This window comes from Dendropsophus ebraccatus, unplaced genomic scaffold, assembly GCF_027789765.1.
Source record: "Dendropsophus ebraccatus isolate aDenEbr1 unplaced genomic scaffold, aDenEbr1.pat pat_scaffold_641_ctg1, whole genome shotgun sequence".
Lineage (NCBI taxonomy): Eukaryota > Metazoa > Chordata > Amphibia > Anura > Hylidae > Dendropsophus > Dendropsophus ebraccatus.
Window position 1 is genome coordinate 1 of NW_027210240.1, and position 18,929 is coordinate 18,929.

The 18,929-nt window shown below is 41.1% G+C and overlaps 1 protein-coding gene and 1 pseudogene across 1 annotated transcript in view; both read right to left on the bottom strand.

The window, feature by feature from the left end:
• Nucleotides 1-4: 4 nt before the first annotated feature.
• Nucleotides 5-18,929, bottom strand: part of LOC138778119 (gamma-butyrobetaine dioxygenase-like) — a gene marked incomplete at its 3' end in the record, with an annotated part of 76,740 nt that continues 57,815 nt past the window's right edge. The window contains exons 5-6 of the mRNA XM_069956375.1: nt 3,342-3,447; nt 5-175 (exon numbers count right to left, since the gene is read on the bottom strand). Of these exons, the coding sequence (XP_069812476.1) occupies nt 5-175; nt 3,342-3,447 (277 nt within the window). The remainder of the gene's footprint in view (nt 176-3,341; nt 3,448-18,929) is intronic.
• LOC138778120 (U5 spliceosomal RNA) lies at nt 12,294-12,414 on the bottom strand (annotated as a pseudogene).

An 18,929-nucleotide genomic window follows, 5' to 3' on the forward strand; every position in this document is an offset into this window, starting at 1 on the left:
GGAGGGAGAAATCACAATAATCGACCCCGGTGTCTGTGAAGTCGATCTGTGTGGATGTGAGGATGTTAAACGCTTCTGGTTTCTGTTCTCTCAGTTTGTTGCACACATGGAACCCGTCTACCACTTCACTCTCACCTCCAGTTTCTGCTTGTTTTAAACAGTGAAGAAATTGTACCTGATGGATCAAAATTGCACAATAAATGGAAGTGTTATACACATAAGCAGATGCATATTATTATGTAGCATATCATTATTATTTATTTATTTATTTTTTGCATTTTTCCATCTTATTGCCAAAAATGTATATTGTCCACTATAGGGAAACTATTTCAGTATGGCACTGTTGTAAAAATATTTAAGCAACAACAGCTCTGTAAGGGTTCCAGAGAATGTCTTCATCTAGACTAACATATGGCAGGATTGCTTAAAGCATCAAAGACCTATTTAAACTGCTCCAACTTGAGAATTCTGTCCTCACATCCATTTTTAATTCTCAAAAAATAGTATTGGAATCAAGCTCAAGAGGGGCTATACCAAAGCAGTACATTGTTTTAATAAAGTTATACTAGTGTCTAAGCCTTGCAGTTCCCGGCATCCTGCTTTGATCAATCGCTGCTGCATACTGCGTTTGATACAGGGCAGCCTACCCATTAGAAGGAGCATGTTAGGTGAACATAATTAAATCATCTATTATTTTGTAGAGTATTTCAGGAATTATAAGTCAATTCCTGCCAGATTCAAGTGGATGTTAATCCAAACAGTCTTTATTTGGACTATGCCACCCTTTGTCCACCAAGGGTATTAAATAGTAAATGCATAACCAACTATGTCTCCTGCAGCCTTGCTGCATGCATAACACAGTACCCAGGAATAATTTGCCCCAATTAGATTTCCTGCATAGATTGGCTCTCTGTGCATAAGGGACCCCTGGGGGATTGCTTTTCAGTTAAAGGGGTTATCTAGCGCTACAAAAACATGGCCAATTTCTTCCAGAAACAGCCCCACTCTTGTCTACAGCTTGGGAGGGGTTTTTCTGCTCAGTTCCATTGAAGTGAATGGAGCATAATTGCAAACCACACCTGAACTGAGGACAAGAGTTGTGTTGTCTCCGAAATAAAGTGGCCATGTTTTTTTTAGCACTGGATAACCCCTTTAAAGTTTGGTTTCAAGTGATGCAGGAACTGCTGATTATACATGGGGTAAAGGTATGCTATGCTCTGGAGATATACGAAGCAAACTCTAGGCCAAAAGGGCCGTATTTCTCCTGACATTCTAATGATCTCTATGGGAAAATGGCCATTAGTTCTTTCACGTTTTTGGGTATTTTACAGGCCAAAATATGTCCAAAATAAAAATCACCATTTTTAGTTCTGCGCTGTTAACTTTTAAGTTTTTGGGGTACTTGAGCAAGAGCCTAGGTAGAAACAAGGGCACTGGTGTGGCAAAGTGTTCTTGAGCCTAGTAGTACTATCTTTTTCTAGTGGTTAAGCAGCAAGTTGACACTTTTACTCTTGGAAAGTGCTTGTGACAGAGAGCATGGGAAGTTTTTTTTTTTTAATGCTGCTTCGATCTTTGTTTACCTCCCTGCATGACGTTCTTTCACTGCCATCCTGATGACAATCCTGGTGTGCCCAGCAGCCAATCAATGGCCTCAGAGATCCTTGGCATGAGACCACTGAGGCCAGGGATTGGCTACAGTGTGTTCCGCTATCGGTGCAGGGGAATAAACAGAGGTGGTGTGAAGGACTGGAGAAGTGGCGCTGAACTCCGGAGGGATAAAACATGTGAGTATGGCATATTTTGTTATTTTACCACCCTAGCAGACTGTACATTTTATGGCTATCTTCCCACTACCTACAGATGAGCACAAACATGATCATTAATTCCATCTGTTCCCTGAAGAATGGCCATAATTAGTACCTAGTGGGAACATAGCCTATTAAAGAACTCAAACAACCCATTTAATAGATATCAGTTAACTTGTAGTTCACTTTGCAAAATCCTTTCCATATAACCCAAACATATTGTAGAGTGCTGCCCTAAATGCTTCCAGGCCAAGTGAGCAATGGTTTCCAACATACACATTTTAAGCACATTTCCTTTGTACTCACATACATGTTATCCTTTAGACAAAACATGCACACATGGGCCATTGCAGCATTGTACTAATAACTTGTACAAGGAAATAATAGCTTATTAAAGATGATTTTCTGGATCTATTCCAGTTGTTGTTGAACACTCGCAGTATAATGAACTACAGGTGCTAGCTTGATGGCCCTGCATGTTTATACCAGTCTCTATATAACCACAGGAGCGCTATTGTTTGTACGCAATGATGTCTGCAAAGTTAATTGAAATAACATAAATCATAGATACAACAACATACATGGGTGACGTCATATACAGATTTACAGTCCAAAAAAATCTATACAGAGTGAGAGTCTAAGAGTGGACAAAATTCTGTAATCCTATGGGTGTATGTAATCCTTGGCATGGACACGTGTGTGACCTCACACACATCTGTTCTCATGTACTCAGCTCTCTACCTATGTTTTTTCTTTGAATTTTTACAATATTCACAATTAACAGAATGTGTGTTACGAGACTTAAAGCAAATGAGTTTTCAAGAACTTGAAATTTTAACAAATCTCCATTCAAACATTCCCCACCGATGTCCTGAGAACTCTGATTTATGGTTGGAACATGGAACATGGAAGGGTCTAAGAATAAAGCTGAGAGGCTTGCTGCTGACAGTAACTTAACTTCATTTCAGCAGTTTAAAGGGCTTGTCATGTTTAGAAAAACCAGGATACTTATCTGTTATTTGTTAATGTTAATTTTTTTTTATTAATTTAAAAAAAAATGGGTCCTAGAAGAAGTTTTCCTTTAAGGGTTTCTGAAACCTTCCCAGCAGTCACTTAAATTGGGACCACAGGAATTCCCAAAATGTGTACTTTCGGAGCATTGCATATGCCCTTATTCTTTAGTTGTACAGTTTGGGAATTTTCCTGTCAAAATTGGCATTGTTGTCAAGTATGATATCTCAGTTTAGGATATCTCAGATTATCCATTGTAAGGTAATGAGTTATATATCCACATGTCACCATGTATATTTCGTCTTAGGAGGACCTCTTTGGTTCCCCTTAGACACTTAGCACGACTGACACCATCTATTCCTTAACATTACTGTTCCTTGGAGAGTCTTAGGTGTTCTACAATACAATTATCATCCTTATTTTACTAAGGGATAGTTAGTCTGCCACCATACCCTGACACAGATCCCTCAGAACATTCTGCATTCAGACTTCCATAATATATTTCTAAAATAATAAAGTTCTTACCCCTGGAGGATACTGAAGAGCAGGGTAGTCAGTATGAAGACTTAATTTTCCTGATGTATATGCAACATTATTTGCATCCCTTTTATCTTGAACTTGCCAGGTATATCTGAAATAGAGGAAAGACATCAATAAGATGTGCTAGATTGTTAAAGTAGATGTTAAATTGGTTACCGCATCTAAAATTAGAAAAACCATTATCCAGATTTACTAAAGCTTAAAATTCTTATATGCTGCAAACTCATGGTGCGTTTACACGGAACGATTATCGTTTGAATTTTCGTGTAAACACAGGGAGCGAGAAATCGTTCATTTTGATCTTTCAACATGTTCTCAAATCGTTGTTGGTCATTCGCTAAAAATTCACAATCGCAATAACGAATTTTCCAAATGATATATTGTTCCGTATAAACGCTGATCATTATAAAAAACACATTTTTACTTTCAAATCGTTAATTGTTCGATTGGGCGAATTATCGCTCCGTGTAAACGCAGCATTAGGCAGATCTGTCAGACTTATCACAGTACATCTGACTGCTCGATTCATCTGGTAGATCTGCAAACATAAAGTCCTGTCTCTTTTATTTAAAGCAACACCCCTCTCACCCCTTTTTACTGAAACCACACTCCTTTTTTATGACTTAACAGAAAGTGTTAACAAAAGATATAGATAAACACATAAATAATGTGGAGAAGGACATAAGGTTTCTGGTGCAATTCTGCCACATCTTCCATAGTACATCGACAGTTGCCTCACAGTCATCTACAGGTTGTGTGGGATATGAACCCAATTAAATACAATGAAGCTGAGCTGCAGTACCAGACACAACCTGTGGACAGATGTGACACTATTCTGTAAGAAAGCAGCTACATTTGTGTTAATGATACCTATTGAGATCCTTTCCATGCTACATATATAAACAGAATCTAACAATTTCAGATGTTTCCGCTAGAATAATCTGTCCACATACATTCACTATTGTTTTGCCAAGTTGTTTAAGTTCTATGCAATTAGGAAGGGACACACAGCTCAGTCAATGTAGGGAATACAATGACCACCAATCAGTGGGCGAGCAGGCATACCCCTACGTCCGTACTTAAACCAGAAAGCGCTGTGCAGCATGTGTGTGTGTGTGTGTGGGGGGGGGGGGGGGGGGGAATAAGGAGAGTAAGAGTAAGTATAGGTTATCTTCTATTTAGCAGCTGCCCGGGCATAGTTATAAAAAAAGAAGAAAAAAATATTCACTGAATAGTCCCTTTAGTGTTGTCCAGCTTTCAATATTGTCACAATATATAAATTGAGTCTCCTTCAAGAAAAAAAAGAAAAGAAAATCATACTAACCAGTTATTCTGGACTAAAGGTGTATTCTGCACTCCCACCACTAGGTGTCTCACTATATTTTCTGTTATTACAGGGCACAGCTAAGTGTCTAAGTTTGTTGTATGATCTTTCTTCATCATGTGCAGAAAAATTTATTACAAAAAGGAGGATGTGGTAAAAATAGAAAATATACAGACATATAAATAATATTTTATAAATTATTTATATGTCTGTATATTTATATGTTTACCACATTTTTCTTTTTGTAATAAATTCTTCTGCACATGATAAAGAAAGGTCATACAGTTTCCTTCTTTACACAATTAATTAATACAATATGAGGCTATGTTCGCACTACGCAAGAGACCGGTCGCTCCGTGACCTGGCCGGTCTCTGCAAAGATCATCCGGGCAGCAGTGTTCTAATGTGGGCGCCCGCATCAGAACTCTCATAGCACACAATGGGGCCAGGGCCGCTTGCTTCATTGAGTGAACTGACAGGTCTTTCTGCGACCGCAATTCACTGAATTGCGGCCGCAGAAAACTTACATGTCAGTTCTTTGCAGCGCTGCATGGGATCCCAGCCGGAGCATACACTAAGATCGCATAGAAGAATAGGCAGTGTTCCACTTCATACAAAGTACGGGCGTTGTTGCTGTACTTTTTCGTAGTGTGAACATAGCCAAAAACTGTAGACCACATTGAACAGTATGATATCGGTTATAGTGTGACCAATTTTGAAAATAAGTTTAAAAGCTAACCAATGCCTGTCAAGTATACCTTACAGGCCTAGTAACCTATCACAAGCTTGTTTTTAGAGTTTCCTCAGGTCTCTTCAGGTCTCTTAACCAACAGAAAGTTTGTCCTAAAATCTTATATAATGGTGGAGCAGTTCAGTCTAGTTATTTCTGGTTAGTCTGTAGTCAGAGTAAGAAGCAAGAGAGAGTGTTCCACGCTGAAGGACGTCTGGTCAGGACCCAAGAGTGGGGAGTGACACTGAGAAAGAGGGTGCATCCAGATCCTGGTTCTGAATCTGTCAGTGGCTATTTCACTCGATGGCTGTACACCCTAGCCATGGTGGGCTAGTAAACTTCTGGTAAGGCTACTATCGATCGGGACCAAGGCCGATCCATGCTGGGGGGCTATCTTCTTCTCTTTTTAAAAGGAAAGCCCTTCAAATTCTTAAAGAGCTACAAAAAACAGCAGTTTGGGAAGAGAAACTAAAGCTGACTGATTCTTCTGCACCTTGCTAGGACCTAAGAGGTAACTAGCTCACCCTTCAATGGGAACCGTGTTTTTGGATCCTGTCACTCAGTGCCCTCCACCAGCAATAAGCAGATCTACATAGCCATGGATACTGGTATTTCACACAAGTATATTGCCACATAGTAGTTAGAGCCCCTTCAGCTAGTAGCTAGTGTCTGTATAGGTCCCTCTTATGGTAGTCCACTGTCCTGTAAGTCAAGTCTTATCTCACAAGAACTTGGTAAAACAGGGATTTCTAGTCTATATCTAGTAACAAGAGACTCTATTTAAAGCTTCCAAGCCATAGTCAGTCTACCTGTAGTGATTTAACTTTTTCAAGTATTTAAAGTATACCTGCTAAAAGCAGTAAGTCTTAAAACGACTCTGTATCCACCAACCCACCCCAGCAAACTGCTGGTACCATCCATTTAATGAGAGTAGATCCTTACTGGTCGTGTCTTTTAAAATGCATCTGGTGCCTTGGTTAGAGCAAAAAACGATCTTTTAATCTACAGTGCTGTGTCACCCTGGTGGGACCTAGAGTGGCTGTGCCCCAGGTCTGTGACACCTCTCCTTCCTTCCTCCCCACGATTGTCTAAACTGCACCTGCGTTGCTACAGCACAGGAGCACTGTTTAGACAAATGATGAATAGGATAAATCCTGCCTGGGGGCGTTCCTAATGAAGAGGAGGGTGGGTAGGAATGCTCTAACCATTCAACAGGCAAGACATGACCAGTAAGGATTTAATCTCATCAAACGGATGGTATTAGCGATTTGCTGGGGTGGGTTGGTGGATACAGTCACTTTATCCAAAGTATTCAAAAGGTATATCACCAACTCTCAAACTATCCCTTTGCACCTTGCTAACAAAAGACTGTTGTTATTGTGTATGGCCCCTTTAAAAGACACTTTGGTTAAAGTTCCAACTTGTTTAAGTTATCCTGGATTCTGTGTTTCCTCTTCACTACACCTGCACCTACACTAACGGGAGGGCATATAACACTTCGAGCCCCATAAACAAATGCCTGTCCTTGCAAGTTCCATCTAGCACCCCTTGTTCACTGCACAGAGAGGTACTGGTTAGCTAGAGAGATATTAATGAGGGGAAAAGATCCCAAAATAATACCTGTATAAATTTAAAGTACTCCTTTAGGGACATCTGCCTTCCCAGTAGTCATCAGTATTTCATTTGAATACATCTTTCTTACTGATGCTGTATTATCATGATACACATGTATTGTATGTCTTCCAGATGACTCTTCATACACTATTTTGACACAAGAATAATTTACAGACAAAGGAGTTAATAAAATATCATCTGCTCTAATCTTGTATCAGTAGGAAATGAATGAGCTTGTGACTTTGAAGTTAACTTGTTGTCAGCATCGCATTCTTTATGTTACAATGGTATCAGCATAAACACCTTTTTTCCATCCTAATGGGATCAATCTTTTACTCTAACATAAGAAATCCATTATGTGTGTTATGGGTAGTGTTGAGCGAAGATGCCGAAAGTTAGGGCTCGGCAATATTCGTGTGAACCCAAAAGCTACTAGGACTGCACAGTACTAGTAGCTTTTGGGTTCACACGAACATTGCCGAATTGCCTAGGATTTAAAGGGAACCCTTTATCCCTTTCATGCTGCCTGAACTATGAGCCACTGGGGTGGTTCTGGTGGCTTTTTCCTGCACGATTAGCCTTGATTGATAGATCCTTCTCTTTACCCAAACAGGAAGCAATCTCTCAATCAAGGCTGGTGGAGCTGTTGGGGACCACCCTAATGGCTTGTGGTTTAAGCAGCAAGAGGCCGGGTTCACATTACATAAAACACTGGTCGTTTTGTGACCCGGCCGTGTCACAGAACGGCCGGTGTCAGTGAAGTTTATCCCAGATCCCAGCCGGTACTGCAGTACCGTCCGGGATAAACTTAATTTCTATTGAATTAGGATGCGGGCGCATCCATGTGCGTCCACATCCCAATTCACCATTGAGCCACACTCTCCATTGTGTGACCTGTCAGGCTTGTGTGGCCACTATTCAATGAATAGCAGCCGCACAAAACTGACATGTCAGTGACATGCCGTTAGAGATCACGGCCATGGTTGCAAATTGCAACAACGGCCGTGATTAATTCAGAAAATATGTTGTGTGAACATAGCCTGAAAGTGATAAGAGATTCCCTTTATGTAGTTGTGCATTTTTTAGTACATAACTAAAGATGTCACAGGCCATAAGTTTAATTTGTTTTCCAATTATTTATGTAATTTTAATGTGAGTTTTTTCCCCAAAATCTATAGCTTTCCAACTTTATCCATATATTTCACATTTTAAGATTCCACACACAAAGCTCTTAAATGTCTACATAGTTTAATAAGAAATGTCTGACCAGAGGGAATCGTAATTTAGCAGTGCAGTGTTTTTCCTAAGGATCCGAACGTCTGTAACACCTCAAGTCCCAGTTGCATATTCTTTGTTGAATAAAATCTGACCTCTTCACCTGTAACATAGTCTTACAAGGCATACCTTGTACTTTTACACTTCTACATTCCAGGAAGGTGCAACTTTCACACTCAAACAACTCACCTTGGTGTTTATACTGCAAGTAACTGACAGCTCACCCAGACTCCTCAAGACTGACTTTCTAAACATGACTCTAACCCCATATGTGTTACTACTATTCCCTATTCAGTCTAAAAAAAACCAAAAACTTCTGAATCCAGTATTTTAGTCCTGGGTAACTATTAACAAGTTGGTTATGAATACTGCTACCATTATGGATCTAAGTAAACAAATGGAAAGAAATGTTAAACCTATTTTTGGACTTAAAGTGAATGTCCACCTCTCAGTTTGTATTTAGAGTTTAATTTTTATTAAGATTTTAGGGTTATCTGGAGACTTAAACTTAACATGTTGCTGGGGGTAAAAAACACATACTCACCTATTCGCATGCCTTTACACAGTCATAAGGTTATAGGATACTCCAGGCATTCATATTTTTTGAATAAATGGCTGGGATTGCATGAAAAATATTAAACAACTAATTCTCACCTACCACAATTCCCTGGGGATCTTTCTGTCATGTCTTTGAGTCCCCCTATGAATACTCTGGCCTTTACCTTCAAGACCACTTTACATTGGTGTTTGGCTCTCACTAGCATCCAGCTCCTTAGCCACGTTGCAAGCTCTTGCTCCATGCCTGCTGTCTGATTACTTCCACATTTACCTTCACTCTCTGGTCTGCCCTAAGCCTTTGCAAAACTCTGCCAGTGATTTAAAGGACCAGTTATGCATCTTTAATTCTACCCTCTTCGAATCCCAGCCAAACAACACCTTTTTAAACCGTCTCCACCCACTCCGTGGCATCATAGTGATTCCATAGTGTCCATTGTAAAGGTGTGCTGAACGTTGTCCTGGTATCTGTGTGCAAACTGAGCTTGTCTGGCTTCATTTCTGCCTGACCCCTGAGTACCATACCAATACTTGTACTGTACCTGACCCAGATTGCTTACACAGAATCTATACCACCTGATTCAACCCTAATGCCTCTGCCTGAACCCTGTGCATCATACTGCACCAACTCTTTAGTGCTTGGCATAGACTGCTTACTATGCTGTGTTGCCTGCTCCCCTGGTGCCATGCACGAATGCCACCCAATCTGCTTGGTCAGGCACTGCCCACGTCAGGAACAGACTCAGGAAGCAACCTGTTTCCTCTAGGCCAGGGGTGGGGAACCTCCGGCCCGCGGGCCGCATCCGGCCCGTGAGACCTCCCGATGCGGCCCGCAGCTCCCCTGTGATGCGCGCCGCTCTGGAGGAGGAAGGAGCCGGCATACACAGCATCCTCCGCTGTCTATGCCGGCTTCTTCCCCACTAGAGCGGCGCGTGTCTTCAGTCTCCTGCGGGCCGCGCGCGATGACGTCATTTCATCGCGCGCCGCCTGCAGGAGAAGACCGGCACAGAGGACCTGGGACAGAAGAGGACCTGGACAGCGTGGGAACGGAGGAAAGGTGAGAGGGATGTTTATTTTTTTTTTATTTAGGAGTTAACTAGGCTACCAGGGACAAGACTGATGGGGGTGATAACTAGGCTGCCAGGGACATGCCTGATGGGGGTGATAACTAGGCTGCCAGGGACAAGACTGATGGGGGTGATAACTAGGCTACCAGGGACATGCCTGATGGGGGTGATAACTAGACTACCAGAGACATGCCTGATGGTGATAACTAGGCTACAAGGGACATGCCTGATGGGGGTGATAACTAGGCTACCAGAGACATGCCTGATGGGGGTGATAACTAGGCTACCAGAGACAAGACTGATGGGGGTGATAACTAGGCTACCAGGGAAATGCCTGATGGGGTGATAACTAGGCTACCAGGGACAAGACTGATGGGGGTGATAACTAGGCTACCAGAGACAAGACTGATGGGGGTGATAACTAGGCTACCAGGGAAATGCCTGATGGGGTGATAACTAGGCTAAAAGGGACATGCCTGATGGGGGTGATAACTAGGCTACCAGAGACATGCCTGATGGGGGTGATAACTAGGCTACCAGAGACAAGACTGATGGGGGTGATAACTAGGCTACCAGAGACATGCCTGATGGGGGTGATAACTAGGCTACCAGAGACAAGACTGATGGGGGTGATAACTAGGCTACCAGAGACATGCCTGATGGGGGTGATAACTAGGCTACCAGAGACAAGACTGATGGGGGTGATAACTAGGCTACCAGAGACATGCCTGATGGGGGTGATAACTAGGCTACCAGAGACATGCCTGATGGGGGTGATAACTAGGCCACCAGAGACATGCCTGATGGGGTGATAACTAGGCTACCAGAGACAAGACTGATGGGGGTGATAACTAGGCTACCAGAGACATGCCTGATGGGGGTGATAACTAGGCTACCAGAGACAAGACTGATGGGGGTGATAACTAGGCTACCAGAGACATGCCTGATGGGGGTGATAACTAGGCTACCAGAGACAAGACTGATGGGGGTGATAACTAGGCTACCAGAGACATGCCTGATGGGGGTGATAACTAGGCTACCAGAGACATGCCTGATGGGGGTGATAACTAGGCCACCAGAGACATGCCTGATGGGGGTGATAACTAGGCCACCAGAGACATGCCTGATGGGGGTGATAACTAGGCTACAAGGGACATGCCTGATGGGGGTGATAACTAGGCTGCCAGGGACATGCCTGATGGGGGTGATAACTAGACTACCAGAGACATGCCTGATGGGGGTGATAACTAGGCTACCAGGGAAATGCCTGATGGGGGGGAATAACTAGGCTACCAGGGAAATGCCTGATGGGGGGGAATAACTAGGCTACCAGGGACATGCCTGATGGGGGTGATAACTAGGCTACCAGAGACATGCCTGATGGGGGTGATAACTAGGCTACCATAGACATGCCTGATGGGGGTGATAACTAGGCTACCAGGGACAAGACTGATGGGGGTGATAACTAGGCTACAAGGGACATGCCTGATGGGGGTTAACTAGGCTACCAGAGGCATCACTGGGGGGGTTAACTAGGCTACCAGGGACATGACTTGGGGGTTAACTAGACTACAAGGGGCATCACTGGGGGTTAACTACAATAGCAGGGGCATCACTGGGGGTTAACTACAATAGCAGGGGCACTAGGGGAACAATACTTTGCCTTGCCCAGGGTGCTGCAAACCCACGCTACTAACTGCCGCGCACAGTATGCGGCCCTCGAATGATTTTATTAATGCCCTACCGGCCCTCGACATGGAAAAGGTTCCCCACCCCTGCTCTAGGCAAAAGAAGCCCATATTATGTGTCCTGGAATGGAATTAAAGGTAAAAACCTAGAGGGTACTTAGATTCTGCTACTAAGCATTGCCCATAGCACAATGGGTTTACACCCATTGCCTTGTTAGACCAACCCTCCCTAGACCCCTCTGTAATATTATTCTGCTGCTGATCCAGAAACCCTGCAGTGCAGAGTTTAAGAACCGGCCTGAATCCTGAAAGAGATGGGGTCTTGGCATGGCCTTGGTCTAGGCAAATTCCTTTGACAGGATAAGATACACAATATCTACAGCCTCATCTAAGCCCACTCTAGAATGTGTAATGTCCTTGTGGACAGAGAAAAGCCTACATTAATAGTAATCCATAATAATGGATTTATCATGAGGCTATCTCATCCTTGGCCAATAAGCAAAAAAGCCAAGTCTAAAAAAATAAATAAATAGAAGTATATGGCATAGGGGCAGGAACAGTGGCTTATTCTAATAGGTCCATTTCCGGTCATTGTCAAGAGCCCAAGGTTACCCCTGGGCTCAAAGTTTTTGTGGTTGCCCAAAATAGACATATACTTTTTGTGCTGAATGGTCTCCCTGTTCTGCTGGGACTTAGGGTCCAGTATCTATATTTAGGGATATGTTTGCTCAGTTTTGCTTCTCTCCACAGAAATCTTTCGTAAAAGGCAAAAAGATTTATATGTTCTGAAAAGAAACCAGACCATTAAGGATCTGGTTGAGGGATGAAGAGATTTTAATTTGAATGGGTGGTCACATTATTTGTAAATATTAACTTGCATTATATTACCATTTTAATGACTCCCCTCTTCATAATTAAAAAAAAGTTAAAATTAAAAAAGAAAAACCCCTAAATAATTTTATTTAATTTAGAAAAATGAACATTGTTTACAATGCTGCCCAATAGTCACTGTTCATAAAAGTTTAAAGGGGCTCTCACCTGCAAAACACATGTTTAACTTATGTTATCTGTAGATTATACATCAGTATAGAAAGCTGATTCTATATCTGCGATGTTTATCTTTCTATGTTCTTCCATTCCTTTGCTATAAGTCACAAATAAAGGAGTCTAAGTAGTCCTCTCCATTATATTCTGGAGCTAAATAGTCCTCTTTATGCATCAACATGGCCAGTTTGTAGGCTTAAAATAGTGAAATATAATAGGAGTAGAAAGCTACAAATTACAGATTTAGAATTATCATCTTTTATCCTACTTACAGATGACTTTAGTTTAGTTGAGGAGGCTGAGTAAGAGGTGACAGAGTCCCTTTAATTTTACCTTTATGGATTCCATACTGTAAAGGCCATATTAGCACTTCTATCATTATATTGAGGTGGGAGTTAAGGGGCCAAGTTTTGCAAACAGCCCTGGACCTATGGTACACTTAGTCCACCACTAAGTGGTTATTACTATCGTCAAAAACGAGTGGTGTTAGGCCCCTTTAACATCGTGTTTCAGAGATCTGTTCTCTTTTTTTGTCTTTTGTGATCAAAAAGAAGACCTGAACTTTGCACAAGAGAAACATTCCCTTATTCTTCCATAAGGAATGTTTCCCCTGAACCCTGCAGCGAGATCACACAGGATTCCGTACAAGAAAGCAGCCCATCCAAATGTCATATGAAAGGAGCCTAAGGCTTTAGTAAGATTTAATAAGTTTGCAGCACAATTGTACACAGTAAATGCTTCTTCCAAAAGATTATTGGGAACTTTCTTTTTCAACAAAATATATTATGCAACAGTTCACTGGCTGGAGCAAACTAACTCTGAACCAGAACTAAAAATTCCACTCGACACTCCTTGGATTTAGGAATGTTTTAGAGGGACTGAGTGGGAGAAGAAAAAAGAAGGATGCGCTACGGGAGTAATTCATAAAGAATTTACACACAGCGAAGACAGCTACTGCAGCCGTCGTTTTAGTAGTGTTTAGTAGTGTTTTCTTGGGGAATGTCACCATTGTATAAACAAAACAAAATTAATTCTTAGCGGGTGATCAAACCACTTGGGATCAGGACATCCTTAGGACATTTTGGATACCTCTGACTACACAACAGTTGTTTACATGAGGTCTTCTGTGTATAGCATCAATCTCGTGCCCACAAAATTCCCAGTAATGAGAAACAAACAACCTCTGTGATCTCCCCCTAGTTTAACTATGAACATTTTCTGCGACCGCATTTCTTTGATTATCATCATATTGGGCTCATCAACTGTACTAGTAGAAGACGTTAACACAACTCATATGTGGTCTAAAGTTATTACGGAGAAGGAAACCTTCTTGATGCTGTGTTCTAATCTGGAAAGAATGTAGAGCTCCTGCCAAAAAACTCAGATTCCCCTCACCCCCCTTTATCCCCTAGCGTTCATTTTAAGCTTTTACAGACAAAGAGTTAGACCATGTCCACTGCACACATTGTTAACCTATGTGTTGAGGTGGTAAGGACAAGAATGAACATTAGCTGAGAGTTTTACTATCCGAATTAGAAATCCCCCTTTGGCAGGGATTCCCTGGCTGTTCTGGTTACAGCGGTGAAACGGACAGAGCGTTTGCAATGGCTTTTGGCAAGAGAACATGATTAAATTACACAAGTCTAACCCGTTCTTTATGTGCTATGAAAAATAAAGTACTAATGAAAATTTTATAACTTAGAAAGTTGCCTCGGATGCATAAAATTGAGACTGGTTGTGTCAGCATTTCTGTGAGCACTTGTATCTAAGAGCAAAGCTCATGTGGCATGAGGGCTCTTCCCAGTATGTTATGTTATGCATCTATAGGAGTTAAAAGCGGAAGAATTACTGGATGAAGAATAGAATGGAACTTGATGTTAAAGGTGATTCAAGAGAATGGTGCAAAAGTAAAGATCTATAGTTAAAGTAGCATCAGTGGTGGATGGCCAGTGACTAAAAATTAAAGCAAAACTGGCTTACTTGCCCATAGGAACCAAACACAATAAAGAACAAAGCTTGAAATTGCATAGGTTGATGTACGATGGCAACATCATGGCAAGAAAAAACTTTTTTTATTTTTTTTTTATTTTTTTTTTTTTATAATTTGCAAGAACAGGGTCTGACAGTATAGCAAAATTTTCAAAATAAATTTGGTAAATGTGCTCCACATAGAAACTACCAACTGTTTATATACTGTATATCATGGGGAAAGTCAGGGTCGTCTACAGTATGTACTGTAGTCCTACAAAGTCAACCAGGCTGACTAGTTTGGAATTATATGTGCCACAAACCACAATAAAGTTTATCTTCTGAAAAATTCTACGTTGGAACCAATCTTCTCCAGGAGCTGAAAGCAGCCAACAAACCAAAAAACCAGAAAACCATGTGCCCTTATTGAACTCACTCAAAGTAAATGTGTTCTGTGCAATGAGCAAGCACAAAGTCTTTGGTCCCACTTACGCTGAGGATGCTATCACTGGCCATTCCTACCTGGACATGTTAAAGGAAGGTTTTAATAAAAATCTGCCAAACATAGTCTGGCAGGACAGTGCACATTTCCATTTGGATATTTGCTCTACAAGACTACTGGATTAGCCTTGCCAGAAACAACAATTCACCAATGTTGCTGAGGCTTTCATTATTGACAGATATAATGCAGTGTGACTTCACTCTGTGTGTTTCTATAGAGAAGGCAGTTGCCCCCCTCAGTGATAAGATTTTAATGACCGGAGAAAATTCATCAATGAAGCAGTGGAGTCCATATTCATGGATATGCTGGCATGCATTTGGATATAACTGGCCTAGAGATGTGCTGTGTCACCAATAGAAATCACTTTGCAGTGTGTAGATAAAACCTGGGGCCATAGTGTGTCTTTTCGTGTTAATAAATTTGTGTTATGTTCTCCTGGCTATGAATTCCGAGACTGTAATTTTGCACCATATTTTTAAATCAATTTTTATCAATAAATTTTGGCGCTGTTAGGGCAGGGTATGGCAACCCTGGTCAAAGGTGGACTACAATTTCTCACACATTTCCAATATGAGTACATGACATGAACCTATGCAAGGGAGAAGTTTTCCATTCAGAGGAAAAGAATAGCATGCACAGTGATTTCTCACCAGGCTGCCTCTATTAAAGAGGGTTTATCTTCATACATTAAATGCTATTTCTAAGACCTAGGGGTTATACACCAAGCCTGACTTTTCTTATGGTATTTATCAGAGTTAATAAGGTAGGACAATATTTCCTTTGTAGTTTGCCAGCTGGGCATTCCTGACACTTTGCAGGCTTGCTTTACAAATTTTTCTTTCTTGAAAATTGTAATAATGTGATTCCGCTATTAAGTGGTACTGTAAATTTGTCCATGTCTGTATGGTTTATCCAATATATTTTCCAGTTGGTGGACGGTGCATGCCCTACCTACTGTTATCCCTAATGTACCTTGTAACAAGCTTTTCCTGTGTTAATATATGAGGTGAATCCGTCTGGGATACATGCATTTCCTATTATATAATTCTCAGCAGCACATATGCTTCCTGTCTAGCTGTCAGGGTATGATGAACCTTTTCTTACAATATCTAAAACATGCTAAAACATATATATACATCCATGCATATTCATGCATCTTATCCTATAAAACCCTCCACAATAGAAAATCTCTACAATAGAAAATATTGGAGGTGACCTCTTAAGTCAAAATTTGACCCATTAAATAGCTATGAAACATGACTAAGGATTTTAGCCAAGCCAAAATCTGTTCCAAAGGCTCTTTAAAAGGTTGACCTAAAGGTAAGAGCTAATATGGTTTTCAAAGGACACACAATTATATGCCTAACAGGGTAGACTTAAAGGCGGGACATCAGGCCAACATAAAGAGGAGAGCTAGTTTGCATAACTTTTTCCAGGATGCATTGCCAGTAAGACTCACTACATCAATTGGCAGTCTCCCTAAGGCAAAACAATACCCCCCATGAAATGTATCCTCCAGTGTCAGAAACATTACAGTCACTGCAGTTTTTGATGCTTTTGAAAGTAAGACACAGAATCATTCATAACAGTCTGTGTGTATCACATCTTTCCCTTAACGACACATGCCCCCATTAAATAGATGGTCTCTTTCTTGGGCTTGACTAAAGTACTCCCTTAGTCCGCCTTGTGCCCCTTTTACGTGGCAGCTAATGATCTCAGCTGGCGCTTATCTTAAAGTGCATCTCCACCAGAATCTCTATATATCGATGGTCAAATGCAACTGTGTACTGTTCTCTGAGTCTGTTCCCCTTGGGACGCTTTTAGGGAGAGTTCATGAGAACTCCATTATGGGTTGGCTAGACCTTCCTTCCCTATGGGGGTGAAATAGGACGATTAGAGAGGGGATTACTCCCCACTTTATTTTTCTTAGCTTTATCTTTCTTTTCTTCTTTCTGCAATGCCAAGCTTGTGCCGTTATATTTTCATTTGTAGTTTTCTTGGTTTGCTAATTTGCTTTCTATAAATATGTTCCTCTCTATAAATATGTTACTCCGTAGAGACTTTTCTCCACTTCTTCTCATGATGTACAGTATATTCACTACTTTGACTTAGCTGGTGTGACTGCTTCATAATTATTGTATTGATTTTATTTTCCCTTTCTTAAATTATATAAGTGCTGCTTTACAACTGTTCACTCACGTATCTGCTGTCTGTGAGCAATAAATAGTGTATAGTATAAATCTTAAATGACACCTCTCAACACTTAGTTTAGCAATAGGACTATTCAAATCTAATCATTTCAAGCTACAAATTGCTAATTTTTGCTGTGGGGAAAGGGTTACCTTTACTAGACATAATGTTGCCACTAAGACACGGTCAATCTGAAATACTTTACTGATGCCTGAGGACTCATACAACATCCTGACATCTGATGTTACTGACATCTGGAATTTGTTAGATGACGTATTCATTGCTGGAATTCCCGGAGGAAATGAGACTAGATGATGACCCCCAGTACCTTATGTTTTCATTGGCAAACCAAATAGAGCCTTTTCACGTCACACATGAAATATCAAGTGCCGGCTATTCATGGAAGCCAATTCATAGCAGATACATCTTTGACATTCCTTCTTAACATGTGCGCACTACATTAATGCTCTTCTTGTATGGGACAGCTTTATTATTTTTTAGCATAGTGGGACCGTAGACAGCAAATCTATAATCTAAAGATATATTATTACAAAGATATAATTGTATATACAATATAGAAGAGCTGTTCATGTTGGTGCCACTATTACAATTACAATAATCATGAAAAATATCTCTTTTAACGTTAAGGTTTCATTACCTTAGTATATAACTGGTATAAATGGATGTATTTAGATTATTGCAGTCTATTGTAAACTTTTTGGGCCACCCACCATGTACCAGGGCCAGGGTGCGTATATGACCTCTGGACCATCTACAGCTACACTCTTGAATCCATTCTTAATTGGGCACTGTCACTTTAAAAAAAAAACGTTGACAAGTCCTAGAGGGAAGAATAGTTAACAAGCTGGGTCAGAACTAAACAGCTTGTCAATGACAGATTTAGAACACCAAAACCAGAATCAGTAGCCAGAGCTAATGTCAGAGCCAGGAAATACCATCAGAGACCAGTCAGGGGCATGGCCTGATTATCTCAGTGACCCTGCTGCTTAATGTGACTCTATAGCTATTGAGTGACAGAAACTACAGATACAGATTTGTAAATTACTTCTATTTAAAAATCTTAATTCCTCCAGTAGTTATTAGCTGCTGTATGTCCTGCAGGAAGAGGAGTTTTCTTTGCAGTTTGACACAGTGCTCTTTGCTGCCACCTCTGTCCATGACACGAACTGTCCAGAGCAAGACCGATTTTTATTGAGGATTCGCTACTGCTCTGGATAGTTCCTGACTAGAGATGAGCAACCTCGAGCATGCTCAAGTTCATCTGAACCCGAGCATTTGACATTTGATTAGCTGTGTCTGCCGAACTTGGATAAAGCTCTAAGGTTGTCTGGAAAACATGGATACAGCCAATGACTATATCCTTGTTTTCTACATAGCCTTAGGGCTTTATCCAACTTCAGCAGCCACTGCTAATCAACGTTCGGGTTGGGATGAACTTGAGCATGCTCGAGGTTCACTCATCTCTATTCCTGACACAAACAGAGGGGGCAGCAGAGAGCACTGTTTCAGACCGGAAAGAAAAAAATATTTTTTTTCTTTAGAGTAACCCTTTAAAACATTATTTTCTGCATGATTGACATTAGAGCTTAAGGATT